Here is a 27,149-nt window from a genome sequence, read left to right on the forward strand (position 1 = left end):
GAGCTTAGAAGCAGGCCATCCGAGAGAGCCTAAGGCTAAGACAGTAGCCTCTAGTGGAGGCGTGGGAAGCGGGGCAACCCCCACTGTTGTAAGCTGTTGCGTAGCAATGCTGAGTTAGTTGAGAGGTGAGATAACCGCCAGCCAGCAAGGACAGAAGCTGCTGGACACAGAAACTGAGGAATCTACAGTGTTGGCAGCCGTTACCAGACAACAGGTGAAGACACAGCAGCCTGAGAAGATTCAGTGTGTGCTTCAGTGAAATTCAGAGCATGTGAATTAGCAATGAAGCTGAAGTTACTTTTAGTTACGATCTTCAAGAGTCTAGTAAATCCAACTGCCAATCCTAACACCATGACAATTATAACAACTATATACACAATTTAAACTAAAATTTACAATCAGACAGTCAACCCCCTAAAAAATGAACACAACATAGCACACTATGACCACCATTTAAGTTACATATACATATATTTTATACATTCTAATAATACTATAACATCGCAAATATATTTTTATATATTCAACCCTACACATAAACTTAGTATTTAATTTTATGATGTTTAAAAATGGACCCATTTTCATCATATAATACAGCATTAACTAGTACATTTATTGTTTTTATTCATACACACATGATAGTCAAAAGAGACCAAAATATATAGTGTGATGAATTTAGTGAACTGATTGACTTATTGTTTTCTCTTGACCTCAATCATTTTATTATGCAGTAATCAAATGTTGTTGTGTGATGATACAAAAATTCTAATAATATTATTCCATATTTTAATTTCATTTTTTATTATTTATTTAAAATGAACATCATTTTGAAACAGTCAGTTTCAGCTACATAAAACACAACTGTTAAAAGTGACTAACTCTGAAATAAATTAGAGGTGCAAGCCAAAATATGTTAACGAACAATGATTTTTTTTATTATTACTTCTGGAATACTGATTTATTCTTTGTTGTGCTAAAATGAGCATCTAACATAGAGACAATTTCAAATGTGGAAGCTCAGAAGTGAAGGTTTCTTCATGGCATCTTGAAGTTGAAGATGTGACGGTTCAATTTCACCATTTTACTACTAAGCAACATAATTTAACTTCCATTTGTATCAGATGTTTTGTTTAATTATTCAAATATTTAATAAAGATTTGTTTGTTTCTCACAGAAAGAAAGGTAGGAATTTAAAGATTCCATTTTCCATAACCCATATTTCTCCATTGTACAAAACTCAATCGCATTTCTCAGTCATTAGAATTTTCTTCAAACACTTTTCTGTTCCAAAATACTTGTACATGACTCGCAGAATTCAGTTTCAATTACTGAAACTGGACAATCATATTGACGAAGAATGTAAAAACTTTTACTGATTTTTTAAACTCAAAAATTAATATTCTCGCAAACAATGGACCTTATTTTTCTCCTGACAGGAAACATCATCAACACTAGCATTTGGATCATAATATTCTAGATTATGGCAGGAATCTTATCAGAAATGACAATGAATCATTTAGATGAGACAACACAGGTGAACATAGTAAACAATAACATCACCCATTAGTCATTTACAGATCTATCAGTTATTACAATATTGTCGCAGACTATTGACTGGAAACAGGGTTCAGCTGATAACTGAATTTAGTGGCTACCTATTACATCTAACTACACATAATTACAACACTTTTATTACCCCTAACAATATTCAAATATCTGCAACACATTCAAAATCTTTCCAGCCTGCTATATGTTCATGTCTTTATTCCATGGTAATGGCCTTCAGTAATCAGGACCCCCATCTAATATTCTGTGTTCAGTAGGTCCTACCTGGTTGGTTGGTGGGTCATGTAAATTGCTGCTGGTCCTAGCTGGTCCACAGTCATGCTTGGTTCTGGGACCCACAGGTCTCAGGACCATATTCTTTTGCCTCATGACTCTGGGGGACTTGCAACTATTCTCACCTGTCTGGGTGGATTAGGGTGAATTGCTACTGGCACTTCCCAGCACAGATATTCTTAGTTCCAAGTCTTGTGGGACTCATGACCACATTCTTCTGTCTGGGTCTCACTGACCCCCTGTGTGTGGCTTTGATCAACTAGAAAAAATATCCCCTAACAGTACCTTTACTGCCATGTGCATATTCCATGCCAAAAGCCGCAGTACAGCAATGGATCCCTCCGTGACACAACCCTGACTCCACAGTTCATGTCACAATATGTATCATAAATACTTCAATTTAAATGTGACCAGTTTTCAAGCTCTTATTTGCCTGATACCTAATGTATCAACTGCACAATTTCAAAGAGAGATCCTGCTGGTCATTCTGAGTCAGTGTCTCTTCCACAGGCAGAAAGTAACGACTGTGCATGTATTCAGAACCATCTCTTCTTTAACATGTAGTTTCATCAATTTAACTGACAGAAATTGACTTCCATTCTTATGAAGGTGACAATTATCATTTGAAAATTCTCTGTAACAAATGTTGATATTATGAAAAGTTTTCTTCATAAATATCAAGCAATATATTTATTTGTTATTTATTAATAGATATGGAGGCTTGATGACAGAAGGTAGGATGTTCACCTTCCAAGATGGGGTCCTGGAATTTTTTATACAATATAGATTTCTTCCATTTTCAAATTTCAACCCTAACCACTGACAAGTCAAAACTGTGTTCATGAGACGAGCACAGGGGTGATGTGATGTATGTCTTAGACCATAGTCTCTTCTGCTAGCCAAAATTATATAATTAGTAGTACCAGGATATATATACCTCAGAAGTTTTATGCCTCATAAATGGATTTATACATTGTAGTAACTAGAAGCCAGGAGGGTTTGGCCAGGTAGTAACAGATGTTGTATTTATAGTTAATGTGACCATCCTTTGTATCAATGTTCAGCAATTATTTCTTTAAAGGAAAGCAACCTTATGTTTAATTCAACTGTGCACCCACACTGAGTCCTTCCTTTTTGGAAATTGAAAGAAAATTATATGAAAACAAGTTTTAGATTTTAGAATTTGCTGCTGTAGGAATTGAAGTGAAGCAGAAGCTAGATGTGTACGAGCCCACTTCTTGAGTATATGCAGCTTTAGTAACCATGAATCAATGCATATTAATTGTTTAAACACTTCTGAACATTTTTTATTTTTCATATGAAAATAATTTTTAGGCTAGAATTTGATATGCTCAGACAAGGGAAAATTCCAATTACTGTACATACAGCTTCATAGGATGCCCTTCAACCAAGTACCAGAAATTTGTTTTGATCATGTATCCACTACAAGCACCAGAAATTATGAATAAAATTAGCATACTTGCATCATTATCTAAAATCTTGAAAAATTAAAGCTAAAACACCCCATTTCATTTCAATCAGTAATCTAAATACTGTAAGGACAGTAAATTAAATTCTTGCATAAAATTCATTGGATAGTTGTGTTTGAAATTTCTAAGGCCAAAAAATAACACATAGCTGAACAGGAGTGACTCTGTTGCACTTCTCTTGCGGTATTCTCCAGTGTGCAAACTGAACATGCACTACTGACAAATACTGAAGTTCCACAAACACAAAAATCAATCACCATCTTTAAAAATGTATCATATTTTAGAGTTTTCTTATCCTTGGTAAAGGAAATTGTAGCCCAAAAATTATTTCCATCTACATAACAGACTGCTCAAGAGAAACTCTCAACAGCAAACATACAACAATTCACAGACCAGATCATCATGATTAGTGAAATTCCACATATCTACCACTGGGCTTATACACCTAAAACTTCCCCTAGTATGGTATGACATTCTAAAATAGATTCCATCGCAACAATAACAAAACTAAAAGAGCTTAGGTGTTGGGCGTCTGCAGTGGTGACTAAGAAAACCACACTTGGAAGTGATGTATCATGGATCTCACTTCTGTTTTAACACTGCAGTCATCCTGTTTAATTGGTCAACATTTCACCTAATGTTGACAAATATTAGTCTACTCTAAAATTTCCTTTCTTTTCTTTCTGCACTTCAAGCAACATGCTCACAAATGAACTTATCATATCCATGTTAGACATAAGAGACAATCTAGTCTTCCAGCAGTGAACTGAAGGAATAATTTGTTGCTGACAAATGTATTTCGATAATTCTATTGAGAAGACAGAACTGTAAATTTGAACTGATAGTGTAACAAACATTTGATGTAATATTTTAAACAGGCTATCATAAATTAATTAGATAATCTTAAAATTTTTAATTGTCAATCCTTCCAGCCGCACTATGGACCTGGGGTTAACTCAGCCTCTAACAGAAATGAGTACCAGGAATTAATTAAATAATTTTCCTGGGGAGTAAAGCACAGCTGGCGCGTAAGGCTGACAACCTTACCGCCATCTCTGAGCCGATCGTCTAGATAATGTGGGACCCTCAACTTCTCACAACCCTATGAGCCTTCACAGACTGTTACAGGGATAGCTTTGCTTTTGCTTTTGCATGGTGTAAAACTGGTTATTATATTTCCATCTGTAAATATCTTGTATATCAACCCCTGGCACCTAACACAGATTGCACTACAGGGCTTTACCAGATATCCTGGTAATGGAACACATATTACTGATCACAATCCAACAAGCAACATCTCAATAAAACTTTGGCTGTATGAAATCAGACAAGGAAAGTTAATTACGATACAAAATTTAATAGGCCAACATTAATTTTGTGTTTAATGATGACTGTAATATGCATGTGATCATTCTTATGAAATATGAGGCAAAGGGTCAGAAAAAGATTTAGTATGAATGATATACACATGAAGAAGGAATCATCTTAAAATACTTTTGGTTTCTTATTTAAACGTATGATTTGACAGTGAACTGCATATTAATGGGATAATTCGGCATCAATGTTGGCCAAAAACAGACAAAATGATTAAACTTAAGAGAGGGATATTAAGACAAAATTCCATGCATTTAAAAAAATTCCTAAAAGTCTCTGTATAATTCAGCTATTCATTCCAGACTGTCATAAATACCAGTTCATATGGCAAAAAACTGTTAGAATTAGAGCCAGAAGAGACTACTGTTAACAGAAGTTCAAACACTGGAAATGCTAATAAATGTTATAATTCCTGAACAATGGTATATATAAATAAAACATATTCTCAAATGATTTCATGAAGTGCCCAGTTCGAATCTCAGCTGGGAACTGGAACTCCTGACTGAAATTTTTATGGTTTTCAACAATTTCTCCAGGTTAATGACAAGAGAGAATTATCCAAAGAATGCTTCTTTCCACATCCCTCCCAGATCATCCTTTTATTAACTCAAACACTTGATACAGCAGCATAAACTATCTAAATTATCGAATAAACCACGGTACAGATACTGGACAATCGTATTTCAGCACAGTAGAATTACGTTACCCAGTAACCACTAACCTTTTAGCTGACTAGCAATTGAAAAACAAGCTCAATATTAAAAGAACTTCAGGTTTAATCTAAACCACTGCCACTAAAACTGGTAATGAAAAAGAAAACCATGAAAGTATCTGTCAGAATAATGACAACTGAACTCAGGACAAAGCCAACTTCTAGAATGCTTTGTACACCAAATGTAAGTCAGGCACTGAATAATGTCTGCATAATCATAGTGTAATAAATCAACCAAAAGCCATAATCCTTTAGAGAATCATTTTTCTGTCAACAGAGTTAAAGAAAGCATCTTTAAGTGCTTCAGCTATTAACACTCTAAATATAACTTAAATTATGGTCAGAATTGACCACTGACTTAAAGTGCTGTACATGGTATGAACAACAGATTAAGATAGTGCCTCTTAAACGCTTCAAGTGTTTAAAAATGAAAAATATAATTTATTTTAAACCTGTTAATATTATATAAAGGTTGCTTTAAATTTATATATGAATGGTTATACATATAATGATAGAAATAAAAAAAACATAACATGACAGTTGCTGCTGTATGGGAACTGAACAAGGTGTTGTGTTGTACATACAACTTTATACTAAACAGTGAAGTATTTTATGTATATATTGTACTGTATTGTATTTATTAGCATTCATCGGTCCACTCAGGTACATGACCATTTGATATAGAAATTGTCAGCAGAGAGACTGTCACTCCCACAAAACACAAGATACCTCACAGTTCTTACCATATACTGCCACCAGTGACACTTTCATTCATGTCATGTCATTCATTGTCACAGTTGCATGTACTTGGCCACTAGATTGCAGAATTAACACCTCATTTATAAGCACGAAGCCTGATGGAATGAGTACAAAAGCACAACACCAAAGATTTCACTGCCCTAGTTATTCAGTAAATGCTTGACAGCTGAGGATCGTGCAGAGGTTCATACATGTTGCATTTATTATGCATAATTTTTATATTTCACTGATTTCACATAAATGTTCCTACTACTGAGATTACCTACTTTACTTACTGAGTCTTTCTTCCATTTCTGGGCAGATGAAACAAAGAGTAAGGTGAACTTATGCTTAATTCTGCATGTTGACATTTTCCAAGCTTGCTAGTAGAAGCACAGGTGTTCGAAACATTTCTTATATTATTTACGATTGTATAAAATTATTGTGCATTGTTAGGATTTGTAAATGGTTTCATTATTATTGTGTAACAAAAGGGCATTCAATAAAACAAACTGTAAACCTTCTATCTTTAATGTTATGGTTCAGTATTTGGAATTCAGATTGTCTTAAAATTGGAATCTAAATGTAGATTAAACATGTTACTTCAAGGAAATATTTTTGCATATGTATTTACACTACTGACAGCATTTCATTCTATAACAAATCCCTCAGTACATCTTCGTTTATGTACATATTTGCAAATATGTTTATAGTCATTAAATTTCCATTATAAATGAAAAAAAAATTATAAAAATTTGTTTCATATAAATAAAAAACAAAAAAAATAATGGACTAATGTGACTGAAAAGTTAAAATGAAATTGGTGTAAGTAGAAGTTAAGTCAGTGACAGTAAGTGAACAATAGGGAGTTTTTTTTTATTTCTCTGCGAATTTACAATCTACTCACTACAGTAAGGAGCAATAAGTAAATCAATAGGGAGTAAAACAGAAAAATCGGCATAACTTTGAAGTAAATATAACCTTGACAAGGCTTGAGAATTTCACAGTACTGACAATTAAGATCATGATTTTCTGAGTTGTGACAGATTTTACACGTTTACTATTGTTTCGAAGAAACCTGCCACCTCTATCTTCAGCCTAGATTTCTATTGTACAATGTCATAACCTAGATGATCACACCTTAATGCTCAACATAATGCCACATACCATGAAATTAATAAAAGAAAATACTTGTTACGAAGATAACTTATCCAAGAACATAGAAGAATGAAAGAAAAACATTGAACACTCTGTTCAATGAACAGTGTTTACTATTCATCTGTGATGCATGGATTCTAGGTTTGAAAAGTGTACTCCTACATTTACATAATTCATTAAAACCTGCAATCTCAGAAGGTTGATCTCTGACTTTTAATAAATCCATACAAAATTACATTTTCATTCTGTCTCCATATATATGTCATTATATTGCAGTGTTTATTCTTGTACACAAAATAATACCATGAATGTGTTCTGTACTGCCACCACCAAAAGCTTGCAGAGTACCCCAGGAATAATAATTCTCTGGTAAATGAGATTCCCACTTAAACCACACTGAAGAAGACAATCTATGATGCTCTCAAACAATAAATGTGAGGTAAAGAATTTGGCTATATTTGTGGTGTGCAATACATGTACATGGAAATTTTTAAAATCTGCAGAAAATAAATGAAATATTGCATTTAATGTGTATATAAACTTGAAAGCAATCAAAGGACCAGAACAAAAAATATGTACAATGTCAGGGTATGCATATGTCCTCTCTGATTATTTTTACTCCTTTGGACTGTCCACAGAGGCAGCAATACTGGAAGGACTCGTGGAGATCCTTCATACACCACAGCTAGTGGGGCAGAACCAAATGTCAACCGTGGTACACCGGCCTCTGTCAGGTAAAATTATAATTTAAATTTTTTTTATATTACCAGAGCAACACTGAGGCATGTAGTAACAGCTAGTTCACTGTGGAACATATAGGAGAGACACGAAATGCATGAGATCCAGATGGAAGGACAATACTGAAATGGATCCTAATAACATCAAGTGTGAGAATTTGAATAGCTCTAAGACAAACTTATCCATATCCTACAGAAAGAACATCGAGCATATATGAATTTATGCATTATTTTATCTATTGTCATATATATGTTCCAATTTTGTGTTATATTTTATATATACATGGTAGGTTATGTAGTTGCAGCGATGTGTAGCGTTTCATATGCTTGATTTATTGTTGTGTATTTCTATGCACTGTTCTGTTGACTACTTGCTGATTCAGCAAGCTCGTGGTGTGACAGGTTCTGTATCCAGTGGCTTCGGCCTTGTATGTATGTGCTGGAACATGAGAAAGTATAGTACTTCCTTGTTTAACACAGTTTTTGTTAACATGGTTTTACTTGTACAAGAATTATCTTTAGATATCCGTTTTATAATATACAGAGTGGGGTTTCAGTTAGCCATGAGTTATGCGCACATGCGCAGACAAAGACGCTAATCTTCACTCTTGACAACTCTGACAGTGATAAACAGAACTTTGCAAATGGCCACAAATACTGCTGAATTCTAGTTGAAACAGACCCTTTCATGGAGAGGAGTAAAAATTCAAGATAGTTTATTGCTGCCTCTAAAGTACAGAATGACTTACAATGGCAGATGAAGCAGCCCTCTATTTTGAGTTACAACATTATCAGTCCATGCTTAGGCTCACAGACCAAATTTAAGGAGCAGTATAGCCAATAGCCATACAGTACTAACTTACTTCGTATTACTTTTTTCATAGTTACCATGTTACATTAATATCTAATGTTTCTGTGTACATATAGTAAGCATTAATGAAAGCTGCCTCACAGGGCATGCGTACAATGTATACTTGTTTATTCTTAACCTTAAGCTTTAGTATATGTTTCAAAGACGATTTTGCTTACCCCTTACTTCCCATGAGACCAAACCATTGTGCAACATGATTTGGTTATCCAAAATATAATTCAAGAACATAAGCCCTATGTTAAACAAGACTTCTTATCACCAACATCAACTCATTCACACTGCACACCAACCTGAACCAAATTGGTTCAGTTCAAATATATTCTATAAAATGGAAGAATTCACACTGAGCCAAATGGACCCTTCACTATCAGGGTGGCTGGTGGATGTTTGTTTTTACTGGCCAGTCGACAGAATCTGCTGAACACCACTCTCTGCCCCTGCACTTCGGTTGAACATTTTCTATGTTATAACGTGTTTAGATTGTGAAACACTAGTTAATGTGGTGCATGTAAGGCCAAGTATATAGGAAAAAGGTGACAGAAACTACCAAGATAGAGAACTTAAATTGAAAATGTGGAAGGAAGTGGCTGCTGAATATGACTTCTTCATATGTACAAATTAATAACAGAATAATTTTGAGATCTCTTTATCATTTATTAAATATTATTATATTTACACACTATAATTAAGTATGATATATTCACTGTTTATTACCCAATCATTTAGGGTGCTGTCTTTGACAATTATTTTCATGTAATTAAACCAATATTATATTTAAGCATCCTGCTGCACTCTATACGATATATGATATAAATTCTGTCCTAAGTGCAACAATTTATTGTAGGTCTTTCGTCTTGCTTTCTTCTACGCTACATGTTTCGGCCACAAACGGCCATCATCAGGTGTATACACTCAGTAGCTGTTACACTGCACTTCGTTCAAAATTTAAAAACACAGGTAGCACACGTAATAAAGATAAGCAGCGGCATGCACACAGGGAGCCTACACAGAATAACACCTGTACAGTGCTGAAAACAAGAAGTAACCGCTGCAGCACTACAGACATAGGGCGAGTAACCATGAGAATTTTAAATTTTAAAATTTGAAAAAATTTGAAAGGAATTTTTTAAAATTGGAACTGAAGATTTTAAAAGTGCCAGCACATGAAAGTCAAAATTGATGTGTGTAGGTAACAAAGATAATGTACGAATCAGACAAATATCAGCGAAGTAGATTCTGTTAGCAACAACGAAGGGAACAATTGGGAAGACCTGTGTTTTTTCACTAATTCACCTCCAATTCAAGTCTGTTTTTTCACTAATTCACCTCCAATTCAAGTCTTTAATCGCAATGATGGATGATTAAGTCCAAGAGAAAGCAACCACAAACATTTCTATAAACTTTCTGTTGTGACAGTTGTGTGATTTTCGTGGTTATTTCTTTTGTTATTATTTTTAAGGATATTTATTTGTCCAGCATTCTATACTTTATCATGGAATATTAAGCACTATTTTCCTCGCATTTTACCATCAGTAAACAATTTCGTTACTTTACAAATAGATTTAAGTTGCATCATTATTACCTCATGTAATATATATATTTTATACTTGCTTACTCATGGAGCTGAGTCCTTCTTGAGGAGCTGCCAATTCTGCAGCTACTCAAGAATTTCCCAACCTTTTATGAAACCTGAAGGTTCATTACTGTGTTCACAAGAGCCCTCCACTGTCCCTATCCTGACCCAGATCAATCCAATCAATCCCATCCCATCCCATCTTATCTCTCGAAGATCTATTTTAATATTGTCCACCCACCTAAGCCTTGGTCTTCCCAGTGGTCTCTTTCCTTCTGGTTTTCCCACAAATATCATATATGCATTCCTCTTCTCGCTCCTTCGTGCTACATGCCCTGCCCACCTCATCCTCCTTGACTTGATCATTCTAATTATACTTGGTGAAGAGTACAAGTTACTAAGTTCCTCATTATGCAGTTTTCTCCATCCTCCTGACACTTCATCTCTCTTTGGTCCAAATATTCCCCTCAACACCCTGAGTCTATCTTCCTCCCTTAATGTCAGAGGCATATTTATTTTATAGTAATATTAAACAGTATAAAATAAATTACTTTATGAAGTTCTTGTTTTACTTCTGTGTCACCATCAATGGTTCTTCGAGCTAGCAGATTTTCGGAAATTTGTACTTTGCTTCGTAATTGGTGAAAATTAACTTTGAAGTGTACTTAAATAAATCTGAACTCACCCTGAAGCATCTCCAAAAACTGCCATCGTCTATAAGCAATCTAAAATATTACGAAAACTTCCTAATTTTCGCATTTGGCACATATTTCCCGCACGCAAAATACTCACTATCGAGCGCTTTCGAGGCTATCGAGCTAATAAGAGACTTCTCCACGAAACTTTCGCGCGACATCGTTCTCATATTCACACCACTCCACATTGACAGCCACAGACTTCATTTCTACATGGCGCGCAATACGAATGATCACACCCTCGCTCGGGCCCATTTCTACGTTAGGCTGAATGAGTCCCTTGGCGGAAAATGATCAGTATTCTGTCATTGTGGAGGCTTATTTCGACCGAGCGTACAAAAAATCATGTTGTATATCATATCCACAATTTGAAATTGTGTACTGTACAGTTGAATTAACAACACACCAAACGATATGCTTTGCCTCCAAACCAACATTTAAAGTGTAGTATTCAGGGTAGAATCGTAAAATCTCGTGCGCAGTTACCAAAGTTCCTGAGAAACCTGCTGTCTGCATTTTCAGTATTGATGTAACCAAAGTTAACCTATCGGACCGTTCATTCATTTATCTACCGTAAAATTCCATCGATCCAATCGAGGCTACAGAGTAGGCCTGACGGATATAGAACCAGTCACAAATAGATAACCTACACAATAAAACGTACAATATGTACTGTCATGCACTTAACCAGATTATAAATACAGTTGGCCATCTGTCACCTTGTATACACAACTCAAAACACAGTTTACTTCACATGTGCGTTTTGTATTGTCGATATTGACAATTTATTTGCATACATACGAAACCGCTTATACAGTAACATTAAAATGCTAAGCCAGGGAAAATAAAAACATATACTTAGTTGAACACATGCATTATGGTTGAAAATGATCTTGATCCGTGAACACAATTTCCAGCAAAATTGCAATCTTTACCATGGATTACTCTTATATGAGAGATGAAATTTATAATCCAAAATGGCCCTTGTACAATGCTACAGTAATATCCTGCTACATTAACAACAGCTGCATTGTTTGTGATAGCCTCAAATCATAGCTCCTGTGCAAAATATAAAACTCTAATCCAATTCAGAATTTCCAAGCCAAGGAAAAATTATGGCATTCTTGTTTTCATAAAACCAAACATGCACCCTTGCACACACATGCGCGCGCGCGCATGCACACAAACACACACAAATGCCCGCTTACCTACATCAGTGTTACATTTATGTCCGAAGTTTCCCAAAAATTTGAGAGTTTTTATGATATTTTATGAGACATTTTATTGAGTACTTTAACTTGAACAGATTAATCCCAGTGTAATTGGCAATACAAAGAATAGGTACTCCTCACAAACTGCTCAAGGAAGCCCATGTCAAACCTCAATAAATCACATTCAAGATTGTGGTTTTCTGAGGTGTCATGCTGTGTGGACTTGTAAACAGTTTCCTCCAGAATGTTGGCTCCTGTCTGAAAGCTACATGGTGACACATTCCAGAAGACTCTTAATCTTAATATTTTGTGCCAGGATCAGTCATTAAAACACTGATTTTCTTATTTCTACTCTATACACCATTATGGGAGGTCTTGTGACCGGCCAATTTGATCAAGGTTTTCCGTGGTTTTCCTTGGTCCCAGAGCAAATGCTGAGTTGGTCCCCCAATAGTAACATCATGAAACTTATTATACTATAACTACACAAGAATAACATGTCTTATATCATGTATAATGATCCATGGATACGAAATAAATGAAATGAAATGGTCATGTTCCTAAAAGAACAGCACAATTGATACCACCAAGACTTCTTGTGAAATTTGGGATTAAGGGAACCACAGTCATTCATTAAACAAATTGCCTTTTCCTTCACTAAATTCAAGAAACATGTAATAACTTGAAGACAACTGAGAGGTGAAGTCCATGACGATAATCATGACATTAATGACAATGACGATGGTTGTGTTCATCCCCTCCATGCCATTCATCTTCATGTGGTTTGGCAGTCTCTGATGGGTGTAAGGTGATGAATTATACAATGATATCTTGGTTGAGGGTTAAGGGTAAGTGATGGAAGTGGCTTCAGCAGTGTTGGAGAATTTTCTCATGTAAAATCTCAGGTTAAATATCACTGGAAATTGAATGTCATTGTCAAATGGCAGCATTTCTGCCTTGTATTCTTGAACCTTGACTGGCTATCCTGACTGAGATTTCATAGTGGTTGCCTCAGTTCCTCTAGGACAATGCCATCAGTGTAGCTTAATTTATTCCGTGATTCCATCTTTCACATCCTTTCAAATTCATTACAGTATTCACCAAACATCCCATTACTCAGTGCTATATAATCTGAGCTATTGAAAGCACCAATAAATAGAACACTAATAAATAAATGATGAAAAAATATCACTGGGCTGCATACTGCTCAGTCCCTCGTCTTTTAAACTTTACACAACATGCATGATGCAGTAGAATTTGAGCCATGGTCATCACTCATGACCTCCTTTCAAATTTTACTCCCCAAAATATATAAGGGTTGAACAAAATAATGGAAATACTATGGATACTATATACATTTCTTTATTAATATGGTGTTGGACCAACTTTTGCCTTCAATACAGCTGAAATCCATCTCAGAAGGGGCTCATACAAGTTTTGAACAGTCTCTAATGAAATTTTATACCATTCTTGAAGAGCATCCTCAAGTTGCTTTAGAGATATTAAGAGATGGGATTCTGTTCCTCGCTCCAGTCTCTAAAATGGACCAGAGTGTTTCAATGATGTTCAAATTTGGTGACTGTGCTGTCCATGTAAGATGCTGCAGTTCGTGTTCATGCTCTTCAAACCATGACGGAACTGTTCCAGCCATGTGAATGGAGACAATTGCTCCCTTGTTCAGAAATAGCGTCTGGATCATGGGATGCACCTGATTACCCAACTTGTCCACATACTCCCTTCCAGTAATTTGACCATGAAGGCTAAAAATAGGAACAACAGAATACTCTACCATGATACTTATGCTTGATGGAGAGCATGATATCTTCACAGATACAATATTAAATTTGATGATAATTTCCACATTATAGCCACATCAGTGTTCTTTCAATTGGAAACTGTAATGGATTTTGTGTATGATTTGCTGTATCCAATAGCTTCAAAACTAATTCTGTGATGTTCCTTATTATGTAATGCTGATTATAAAAATTGCTTAATTGTGTTAAATATAATACATAAATGTTGATAATATTATCAGCTATCATCAACTGTTACTTCAGTTAAATAATAAATACTCCATAATAACAGATAAATGCAATTCACAAATTCAACTTGTTACAGCCGTTCCCGACCCACTCTGAAGCCATCAACTGCTATTGTGTCCAAAGCTCAGGAATTTGTGGATATATACCGATATCCACCCAGAAGGTGAGTGAAGCCTAAATGACCAGGTTCTTACATGAGTTAAAATTAAACCTGTCATGGACAGAATTCATATTATCTAATGTTTTTGCTATTAGAACAGAATTTTCAGATCTTTTAACACACTGTATTTATAATTATAATTGGTCTGCACACTTACACACACATACTTGTATAGTGCTCATCATATATGAAGAAGGGTTACAATATATTCTCTATATTGATATTATATTATCTGTACTGTCATATGACTGAGTGGCTATAGACAGGGTTTAAGATTGACAAATGGATTTACTGAACACTAAAATATCATAACTACAAAATTGCCAATTCACACACACTGCAGTGCACTAAGTCTCTCAGCCTGCTGTGTTTTAACTAGTGGACGTTCACCTGTTCCCAGGCTCACATCCTCACAGGCTCGTGGCCATCTCGAACCAACCTCCTACTCTTCTAACTGCTGTCTCACAGCTCTCTTGTAACAGAGCAGAGCAGAGCAGAAGCTTACAGCTGGCAATCAGCCAGCACAGTCACTCTCTTGTAATCGCAGCTGCTCCTTGTGATATAACTGTAGCACAGACCGCACAGAAAATAACTTTTCCAACAGCCCTCCTATTGGTTAGACTTGAAAGGATTCTTACAATGGTGTATACTGTACTTCTTTTGGCTTATTTTGGACTTCATCCATCGTCTGGTATGTAAAAGACAAAAGACCACGACGTTTCGGAGACTAGATCTGTCTCCGTCTTCAGGTGGAGCTCTGGTGACGTTAGAAAGAGCTCTTTCTAACGGGCCCAAGTGAGTAGGTTTATCCTTCCCTACCCACCTGAAGACGGAGACAGATCCAGTCTCCGAAACGTCGTGGTCTTTTGTCTTTTACATACCAGATGATGGATGAAGTCCAAAATAAGCCAAAAGAAGTACAGCCTTCTTATTGTTGCATCACGTAGCTATCACATGGACCACATAGAAAACACAGCTTCCCAGTTACTCCATTGTTGCATGCTATGAATCTTTTGCTGCCATTACGTAACAACAGCTGTTGTTTACATAGTCATTAACTAGCAACAGCTGTTGTATAGCTGCTTATTTCGTGGTTTTTGCCTAGCAATGGGTCTACATGCCACAGTATGTTTCAACTATCTGAAAATCTTGATTGTGTTTCTGTAGCTACTGCTACAGGGAAGTTAAATATCAACTATAACAAAGAAACCACATGATAAAATTTCATACTAGCTGGCCTATTCACTGAAAGATGATTTGTGCCTATTGGAACAGCTATCTAGTAACAAGTTTTCCCAGCTCAGATTTTAGAAAAAAATTTTCATATCTTCTGTAGGACTGCAGAACTGTATTGAATCACAAATGATTTTCTTGTACTTATGTGACAACAACTGTTTCCAGGCAGTCTCATATGAGGCAGAACATCGGTTTTTCTTATTCAAAACACATTCTCTAAAATAATCCTTTTGAGTCAGTGGTTTGTACTGTTAATTTCTTTAAATAATTGTTTTCTAAATCCTATTATGTTTAATGCTTAAGAATGTGACATGATCACTGCATAAAAATACAGAGCAGAATGTGCAGCAAATACTGTGTTCTTTTAGAGGAGGGTGGTTATAGTTGCCTTACAGGACCAGGATATGGACCCCTAGATATATGAAGGACATAATTTCATCTTTAATGCCTACACCATTGAAATTCATGTGATTTATGAACAGAAAACTATTAAGGAAAGCAGCCTTTAAATTTTAATGTAGGCCCATCATATCAACTGAAATTCATCTACTGCAAGCAAACCAACAGACAGTATGAACTGCCAGTTGCTTGCTGTGTACAGCTGTAGATAAACTTCTAAAGTCAAAATCATTGATGTGTGTCGCTTCATAAGCAGTTTGTTTAATATGGAAATGACAGTCTTTACATGGCAATGAGAACATCTGTTTAAGGGAACTAACCGGTTAGAGCTTCATTCTGCTTCTTGAAGATGATGAAAGCCTGATACAGTGTGCTTAGGAAGTGGAATACATGTATGAAAAGACAACCCAGTTTTGTGTATTTCTGAAAGGAAATATCTGTTGCACTGTTTCCCATTTCACGTTCCCATGGGCATTATGCTAGTTTGTCAACAAAATCCATTAAATATGAAGGATAAACCTGAACTGAATATCTACAGAATGTAGGTATGGTATAAAAATGTCTACAGTTGATCAGTTTCTTTCAACAGGCCTGATCCTGTATACCCAACACCACAGGTGGACAAAACAGCTGCTAAATGTCGCAAAGATGTGTGTCTTCTCCCTGACTGTTACTGTGGGGGCAAGGATATACCAGGTACAGTGTTGACACCTTCTAAGAGTGAAGAAAGAACATTTCTCTGTCAACAACAATACATTTACTGAAACATTCTTCTGCAGCAAAATTAATAAATGGCAAATGTAGCAATGGTAAATGAACTTTCTTCAGCGTTACTACTTAAAAACTTTCTTGAATGAATCTCTCCTTCCAACACCAGCCAGACATTTTCTTTTTGTACTTTACTTTCTAATAATGAAGAGTTCTTTAATTTTGTACTGAAAAATACATATCTTAAAATCTTGTGTCATATTTCAATGAACTGAAATTTGTAGTAAATCAAAATTACTTTAAAGAAAGCACAATACTGAAAGCCAGCGTTCATATTTGCCACTCCTGTGATTTAAGAAAACCTGAATCAACTAACAGACATCCCAAATTGCAAACATGAACATTTAAAATTATTTACGTAGAATTTCACCTTCCATCTGATCTTGTAAATTTTCATCTGTCTGAAATACATATAAATTTAAAGAGTGTAGAAAAACAATATAGTATAAATAAAAACAAAATGTCACTAGATGACTGAAAATTACAAGTTAACAGTTAATCAAGAAAAGCAGATCACACTCAAATCTAGACCATTTCAATATAAATTCAAATTATTATAAATTATTGTATTATGATAATATACAAGTAGTTGATTTGTACAGACTGTTGTTGTGTGAATCAAGTTATTTCAGAAATGTTCTCACAGACTGTAACAAGAAGGATCTTCCTTTTGCTACATACACAGTCCCTTTAATCGTGTGGTCCGTCTTGGGTGGATGCCTAACACAAGCAAGCAACCGAAACTTAATTCAAGAGAATGATGACAAACTTACAAATACAAAACAGCCATGGCATCTATTGCATCAGCCAAACTCTGCCAGAAGACTGTGGCTAACAAACATCAGAACAGCTAGAAGGCCTACCTAAATATCAACATTTTTAATTTCAGATAAACAGAGGAAACCATTATATTTCTATGTATTAAGTATACTGACTAATGGATTATTTTTGTTAAGTTATATACATATATATTCATTCTCATTTCCTATCTAAAAATCCAAAGATCAAAATATACAAAACTATCATTTTACATGTTATTTAATATGGGTCTTTCATTCTGAAATAAGAACGTAAATTGACTGGAATATGTTAAAGGAAGAAATAACTCGTGAGATGCAAGCATCGATACAATGGTGTTAAAATGGATCTCAAAGAAACAGACTGTGAGGATATTGACTGGAATCAACTGATTCATGATAGTATCCAGTTAGAGGCTCCTGTGAACACTGTAATAAACCTTTCAGTTCCACAAAAACAGGGGACTTTCTTCACCATCTGAGCAACTGCAATATTCTCAAGAAGGGCTCTCCTCCATACTGTTACTTAATCTGTATAGATTTCCTTTTATTCATGATACTGAAAGTGTACAGAATGGATTTGATACAGGCAGATAACGCCATAATTACTTAAGCCCTTGACTGTATGAGATACAGACCAAGAATCTGTCATTCTTGTTTGACCATAATGATACATTCTAGTTTTCCAGGTGGTCAGCATATTTGACATAAAGTTTGATCTAGTTGTTGTAACTCCCAGGTAAATATTAGTATCAGAGGTCACTGACATTGAACCACATGCATAATATGTGCACCATTATTCAGGCAACCTGCCAGGAGAAGAAATTCCCCAAATAGTGCTGCTTACTTTTGATGATGCTATCAACGATCTCAACAAAGGGCTGTATCAAGACATATTTGAGAAGGGTCGCACTAATCCAAATGGCTGTCCTATTACGGCCACATTCTATGTGTCACATGAGTGGACTGACTACAGCCAGGTGCAGAACCTCTACGCAGAAGGTCATGAGATGGCATCACACTCCATCTCGTAAGTCTGCATACATGCTCCTGTCACCAAGAAGATTGGTCTCACTTTCTACTTTTTTATGAGTACAAATACATAAGGTCTGACACTTATATAACTGGACGGGTTCTTTAAAAATAAATATATGATCACCACCACTTGCAGAGTGTGATCACCTTCTTACTTTATACATGCATTCCATCATCTTTGTCACTCCTGGAAATTCTTCATCAAAAAATCATTTCAGCACTGTTACTGCATTGCTCTGAATGTCTTCAAGTGATTCAAAATTATATCCTTTCAAGTAAATTTTAATATTGAGGACACAGAAAAGCCATACAAAGGCCATCTAACAAGTTTGTTGATCTTCCAACATTTATATTTTTTCTCAAAATTACAGAAACACACACTGTCATGATGAAATCTACAGATATCTAGTCAAAAATTTGGTCCCTATTTAATGAATGTGCTGCCATAAAGAATCCAAAACTTGAAGGTAGTATACAGTATATGGTTGACTGTTTGTTTTAGAGGAAAAGATTCATAATGGATAATTCCCCTTATATCAAGAAAGCAGATCAGCAGCCTTAGGACGTTCAATTTTGACATTTTGTGGTGTCAAGTACTTTTCCATTGGAGTTCACCACAAGTCTGTAATCTTTCAAAACGACAGGTTCTTCTAACAACTTGCTGTCAGGTATAAGCAAATTTCCTTAGCCTTCATTCCTGACCAACAAACTAACAGACAGACAGAGCAATGCACCAATGACACACTCATTGCAACCGCAAATCAAATTGAATTCCAGTGATTGTTCAACAGACATTGTGGAATCATGCCATCATATGACCTAATATGTGCCAACTCATCAGTGTTACCAGTTGCTGTACAAAAAATCCCAGTCCAACAATTTAATTGTCAAACCTCATGAATGGCTATGTTCCTCTTTGATGTTTATCTAATTTCAACACAGAAAGCATAGCTCTCTGTCTCTTTTTTACACAGTATATCAGATTACCCTAATTTATAGATTAATTCACAGGTTTCATGTATTGTAAATGATGCAGTTGATGAGGTACCATGTCAGAGCACCAACTTAGTTTGCTTGGTGCCACAGGTAGTTTTTATGACTGCTCATCACTTTGCTATAACAGGAATCTTCGCCATCATTCCTTCATTTCATACCTCAAAATAAAATCTTACTTAGTTCCTCAAAAATTCCTCACTTTGCAAAAATAAAATATCACATAAATATTTATTTAATTAACATCTCAAATGTCACTTTTTTTTTCCTTGGCACTACAGTCCCAGTGGGCCTAGGCCTGCCTCCATGAACTCCGTTCACTTCGGTTTTTCTAGATCTTACACATATGGCAGGACTCCTTGGATGAGTGATCAGCTCGTCGCAAGGCCTCTACCTGTAGACAAACACAGAAAAACGCACACAAACATCCATGCCCTGAGTGGGATTCGAAACCCACGATCCCTGCTTCCGAGCGAGCGAAGACAGTGCATGCCTTAGACCGCTCGGCTACCGTGACCAGCCAAATGTCACTTTAGTGTATTAAAAATATAAAATTAATTTGAGACAAGCAAAGTGCTATCCTAATTCGTAATTAAAATAACTCATCTGGCAGAAATGTTATGAAATTTTCTGCAAAGCAAACCTGCAAAACTGTGCAGATTTTGTCAGTGTTACTAACGATCCATTCTGCTTCTCAGGGTCAAATTTACAGTTGTAGGACACCCAGTGAAATCAAAATGTGAAAGTCCCTATCAGAAACAACAATTTGTAGTTTATGACAATCTTTTTCTTATGTCTTATAATAAATAAAAAATACAAATTACCTTATATAAAATCTGTGGATTCTACAGAGTGGGGTGCAGAAACTTCCTTTTTGTGAAGACGCACTGTGAAGGGAAGGGAGGTCGCAGAAAAGTGGGGATAGGCTCGGAGAACGCAGCACTCACGGAAGTTTCTGTCTAATACCCCTCAGTAGGAAACATGAGGTGGACGAGTGAGCAGCATGCGTTTGCTGTCAAAGCCTATTTTTCTAACAACCATTTCTACGTGGCAGTGCAGCATGCGTTCCGTAGTCACTTCGGAATTAAGCCCAGACGCCCGGTTCCCAACCAGAAATCGCTTGTTTTGTGGGCAGAAAAATTTAGGACAACCGGGAGCGTGTTGAAAAAAATCATCAGGATGACAACGGACCGTTACGATGCCAGAAAATGTGGAGGCAGTTCAACAGTCGATTTTGAGATCTCCAGGACGCTCCACTCGCAAACATGCAGTCGCCCTAGACATATCCAATCGTTCAATGCACCGAATTCTTCATGAAAAATTCATTTCCATCCCTATAAGATGGTTGTTCTGCAAGAATTGTCACCATGTAAACGTTATTGGAAACTTTACCCCCTGACACACTTGTTTTCTTTAGTGATGAGGCACATTTTCACCTATCGGGATGTCAACAAGCAGAATATGCGCTGTTGGAGTGGTAACAATTTCAGAGAGCTCCATGAGAGGCCACTTCACAGTGATAAAGTGACAGTATGGTGTGCGTTTTCAAGAATTGGAGTTATTGGCCCTTATTTTTTTGAAGACAATCATGCAGTTACTGTCGACTCACAGTGGTATGTGGACATGATTAAAAACTAATTTTGAACCATCTCTTGAAGAAATGCATCTAGGAAATGTCTGGTTCCAACAGGATGGTGCCATGGCCCCCACAGCCCGAGCTTCGATGACAGTTTTGAGGGCAAAGTTCCCCGGACGGCTCATCTCGCTTCGAGGTGACATCCTGTGGGCAGCGCACTCACCTGATCTAACCTGTGATTTTTTTATGGGGATACCTCAAGGCATAGGTTTTTAAATATCTCCCCACAAACCTGCTTCAGCTGAAGAATGTTATTCGGCAGGAAGTAGCCTGAATTCCGATGCACATGTTGGAATGTGCAGAAGGAAACTTCAGAAAACGGTTGCATCAGTGCATAGAGAATGGTGGCCACCACCTTCAAGATATTTTGTTTAAAACTATACGATTTAAAACTTTAAAGTATGTCCTTTCATTAGCTAAACATAAATTTTGTCTATCAGCAATAATTTTTCTTTTATTCACCTTCAAAAAAGGATGTTTCTGTGCCCCACCCTGGCACAGCCTCCATCCGCACAGCAGATTGAGTACACATGTATGTATGTTCATTTGGCTTTACTATTATTTATACAGGTCACTGTATCTCACATTGCAGCCTTTAAACAAATAGATGAATTGTTTTATTTACCAGATATTCATTTAAATGGCTTTCAATGAATCCTCCTTTAATATAGATGTCCCATGTGTCTGGAACCATAGGCAACATATGTCTTGTCTTGGCCACTATTGTGGGTAATGTCACTGTGTAAAGACAGATGTGTGGAGGTTGCAGTCAAGAGGTTATGTGAATGATGGACATATGAAGCATATTTTGTAACAAATATGTCAAACCTCTATCATCACTTAAGATTCCAGGCTTAGTTAGTTATTAGAGAGGGTGGGTTTCCCCATGCACTGAGACCTGTATTGGTCCATTGTGCTTCCCTCTATGATATTCTACCAGTCTCTATATCTTACCGGTACTGGTGCTTACCATCAGTCCCGCCAAGCCAGCGAGACCGGCTCTACTAGCTGAGAGGTATCTATAATGCTTCCCCCATCTACCAGAGGTATTAGAGACTGCTGTTGGGCGGGAAACATCCTGTAATTTGGCTCAGTGACCTCCTTTGGAGATATGAGGTTCTTTTACGTGCCGTAAAGCTACTACACGGGACCCACGGCTTAAAGTCCCTCCCGGAGGACTTGTTCCCTGAATTTTTCTGCCCTTAAAAATTCGAAGACCTCCGCTGGGTATTTGAACCCGCGTATTACGAGTCATGAGGTGGGAACGTTACCTCTAGACTACGGAAGCCGCTAAGATTCCAGGCTTACTGGATATTCTGTAAAATGCGTTAGTGTTTGGCTCTTACACTTGCAAAAAATATATATCAGTCTTTCATACAGAACTTAATCAAATCCTGAAAATGGGTAGAGAATCTGAAAGGTACAACAAAGGGATAAGATGTGTCTATATGATATTCTTGTCTGTGTTGCATGCAGATCAAATTTAGTAGCTTGCTGCATCATTTACTTGCAATATAACTAACACAGGCATACCAATTACTGTATGTGCTAAAGAGAGACTTCAGTCTCTACATGACTTGCCTGCAAGGGACAGAGCTATGCTTACTGTAAACAGGTGCTGAGCTGCAGAGACTGCAACACTAGGAAAGTGGAAGCTGCAAAGAACATCACATGCCTTGGCATGAGTTCACTGCTTTGTTGTGTGTGCTGACTAAACAAGGCTTCTTGACCAAGCCAATAACATGCTTTGCATATTGTCTTTTCTTCCCACACCCTTCCATCAATCACACTATACTCCCTTGCCACATTTCATAATGTCAATGCACTTTTTCTCAATTATCAATTCTTGCACCTTAAATTTGCATTGATATTTATTAACTCATCAATTCCCAAATCATTATATTTAAATTATTTTAACTTTAATGTGCTGTCATACTATCAAAATCATTGCATGTCTATGCCAATTTACACATTGTATGCTGTAATAATGGCTAAATTTTCATCTTTAAATATATTTCTTTTAAGTCATTTTCATACATCATTCATTTCTGGTGTATTTTTATTACAAATGTGTGCTGCACTATCCACTGTCTGGCTGTTGGAGAAATTCTGATCATAATTATAATTACTGGTTCGAATAACAAACCTCTCCCAATTAAAAAGTTACTAATTTATGAATATATCACAACCTAATTCTTTTTATCATCTCTGCCATTTAATCCAATATGTGAACTGAAATAAATTACCAATCCTATAAAATTACACAAATGCTTTACAAAAACGAATTCGTCCCTACATTTGAAAATGATAACACTACTATATTCCCGATTTAAATTAAAAAATTACAACATTATAACCTCCAAAAACCTCCCCTTGCCTCCATTTCCACAAATCTGCTGTCTCCTACTTCCTGGCCAATCACAGGTGGCTTTGCAGCAGAGGAGATCCCACAGCTCGTTCTGCTAACATTCGATGACTCTGCAAATGATCTCAACAAGGGATTGTATACAGACCTATTTGAAAAGGGACGCACAAACCCTAATGGCTGCCCCATAGCAGCAACTTTCTACGTATCTCATGAGTGGACGGATTATAGCCACGTCCAGAACCTGTACGCTTCTGGACATGAAATTGCATCACATTCCATTTCGTAAGTTTAAATTGCCTTAGAAAGTTGCAGTCACATGAAAACATTATGTAGGAGTCAGTATGAAGACTACTGTGGATATACCACTTGGTGCATATGCCTGTCACCTTTATATAATAAATATTTAAATTTTAACTAGCAGTTTAGAATTTCAAATAAAAGTATATAAAGTGTTTTCAAATATAGTCTATTAATACTTACAAAGTTATGTATTTTTCAGCTTTAGAGTCAATATAAAAGTACTGTAGGAAACAAAAGTATCATGTAAAATCCAAAACCTTCATTTTCTGTGTTTCCAGATAGGTTTCTGGAGTGAAAATGCCCATAAAGTGCGATTTAATTTACTCGTTATGACTGGAGGTGATGGTAATGATTGCTCAAGAGTTTAATGTAGAATTTGAACCATGGTCATGGTATGAATTCCCTACAGTTTCAAAAGAGCCTGAACTATGCGGGAGATAAAGGATGTAGGAAAACACACTGGATCCAAGTAGTTTAAAACCAGAAATTTTTTGTATGAGAGGCCAGTAATTAACTTCAAATCACTGGGCTCCCTTAGTCTGAAAGTAGAGTTGAATTTTATTTAAATTCCAAACACTTGAAAGAAGTTAGGAAAATATGGAATTTTAGTTTGTCAGCTATCGTATAATTTTATGAACACTCCTTTAAAATTCAGACTAATAGTTGCCAAATTAATTAGTTAATACTGAGGTTAATTTCCTTCTCAGGAATAAACCCTTCTGCTTTTCATTATCTTGATACTTGTCCATGATTTATGCTAACCGTCTTACAGTGCATACACTTTTTTCACCTCACTCTTCTCTTTTGCACTACATGTTTCAGCACTAATGTGCCATCTTCAGGTGCGTTTTCTCTATGCACGTCTAACTATTGCATTGCATGCCCTGATGTCTTCATACTAAAATGACTAAAATATATATTCGTCATATATAATAATAGATTTTAAATATTAAAACTTTTCAGGATTCGTCATCCTTATGTCGTATCTCAATATGCAAATCACGCCAAACCACCTCTGTGGGAGCACTCTTCCTACATTCATGTGTATTGTGCTCTTTGTTGTGTCTTGCTCCTGTTGTGCTCTTTGTTGTGTCTTGCTCCTGTGACTGCATGCGTTATACATATGAATGTAGGAAGAGTGCTCCCACAGGGGTGGTTTGGCGTGATTTGCATACTGAGATACGACGTAAGGATGACGAATCCTGAAAAGTTTTAATATTTAAAATCTATTATTATATATGACGAATATATATTTTAGTCATTTTAGTATGAAGACATCAGGGCATGCAATGCAATAGTTAGATGTGCATAGAGAAAATGCACCTGAAGATGGCACATTAGTGCTGAAACATGTAGTGCAAAAAAAAGAAGAGTAAGGTGAAAAAAGTGTATGCACTGTAAGACGGTTAGCATAAATCATGGACATGAGTCAGTGCAGCAGGATGCTAAAATATAACATTATCTTGATACTTGTGTGGTCTGAATTATTCCATATCCACTGTGGTCATAGTGACCAAATACACTTGTCTAAAGATGAAACAGCACAGTGTACGATACAGTGGCACATGCTACAAGTATTAAGAGTCTATGACTGAAGTTACTTCTTTTTATGTGTTCTTCAGATGAAGTGCACAAAGTAAATGCAAAATGGAAGTTATGTCCAACATTAAGGCCAATGAAACATGCAAAATAGCAAAGAATGCATTTGGAAGGTATGTGTATTGCACTAAAGTATACACTTCCATTCTCATTGTGTCTATCGTGTGGACTGCTTCACAGGCTATTAAAAGAGATTATGTTTCACAAAGTCATACATAATTCACAACTAGACAATTATGAGCAGGACATAATAAAAAACTTAACTCCTTAATCTGTAACCAGCCAAGCAGCAAGTCAAAGATGAAGCCACAAAAGTTAAAAGACGAAAGATATGATGATTTATTGCCTGGTCATGGGTGGTGACAGATGAGTGTGAAATAATAGTTGAATAAAACAGAAGAAACTCAGGAGAACCTCTTCTCCAGTGCCATTTCATCCATCATGAATTTCACATGAAGCATCCTAAGGATTGAACCCCAATACTCCATGATGAGAAGCCAGCACGTCTGAGTTATGACATAGTCCCAAGACTTGGCTGCAATATTTTGAACAAATTTCTGTGCATAAAAATGGACAGGAAATTGCCCCTTCCACACAAATTGTCAACCCTCTGCCATCTTAAACAGCCAAATAAGTTGAAAGCCTACACCACCATTAAACAGTTGTCTGTTAAACTGCTCTATATCATTTTGCCTGATAATTTATATTTGTCACTCATGTTAAATATTTCCATAAACCCAGGAATATCAACATACTGCAAACATTCCAAATATTCATGCAGTTTAAAGTTATTTTTTTCATGAGATAACGTTTAAAAGATAAGATATGAAGAACAGTTTCAATTGCACTACAGGTAGTACACAGATTAATGACATGTCATCCACCATTTCATGAACATTGTCACTACATGTCTGCCTGATTTCTTTGTGATTAATAAATGTTTGGCTTGCACTTTTGTCACTGCCTTGCTTATAACTGTACTATCACACTTTGCACAGCATGACACTATCCCTACACAGCTTTTAATAGATTCAGTCCAGATGTTCCCACATCCAACATATCAACATGGAGGACAATGCCCTAAAATCATTATACCATTATTATGTTGAACAGTCTATCATTTGAAGTATAACTTACATATACAATATTTAAAAAATTTGAGCTATTCCTGTCATCAGGTGACTGGTGTCATTATACAGACAGTTTTTGTATTAGTGTATCTTCCTTTTTGAAGCAAAGAAAACAGGCTTCTGAGATTACCATTTTGTCTGTCAGTGTGCATTCCATTTTCCTCTGTATATATGTACGTACTGTACACACTACTGCTCACAAGTAGGAATTATTCTGGCAGAGTAGTATAATTTTAAGACTGCAGTCTTCTGGGTTCAACACACTGTAGTTTAGAGAGAGCCCAAGCT

At 36.2% G+C, this 27,149-nt stretch overlaps 1 protein-coding gene across 5 annotated transcripts in view; it reads left to right on the forward strand.

Moving 5' to 3' along the window:
* The window catches only part of LOC111872094 (mucin-12), a 317,589-nt gene that overhangs the window by 279,395 nt on the left and 11,045 nt on the right, over positions 1-27,149 (forward strand). For 4 of the 5 annotated variants that reach the window (XM_033754528.1, XM_023865645.2, XM_023865646.2 and 1 more), the window contains 4 exons: positions 7,950-8,045; positions 14,517-14,603; positions 16,825-16,931; positions 18,605-18,830. In XM_033754528.1, the coding sequence (XP_033610419.1) occupies positions 7,950-8,045; positions 14,517-14,603; positions 16,825-16,931; positions 18,605-18,830 (516 nt within the window). Of the gene's footprint in view, positions 1-7,949; positions 8,046-14,516; positions 14,604-16,824; positions 16,932-18,604; positions 18,831-23,888; positions 24,115-27,149 lie in introns of all 5 variants that reach the window. The other variant, XM_033754529.1, reaches the window with a different exon arrangement.

Source organism: Cryptotermes secundus, unplaced genomic scaffold, assembly GCF_002891405.2.
Source record: "Cryptotermes secundus unplaced genomic scaffold, Csec_1.0 scaffold403, whole genome shotgun sequence".
Lineage (NCBI taxonomy): Eukaryota > Metazoa > Arthropoda > Insecta > Blattodea > Kalotermitidae > Cryptotermes > Cryptotermes secundus.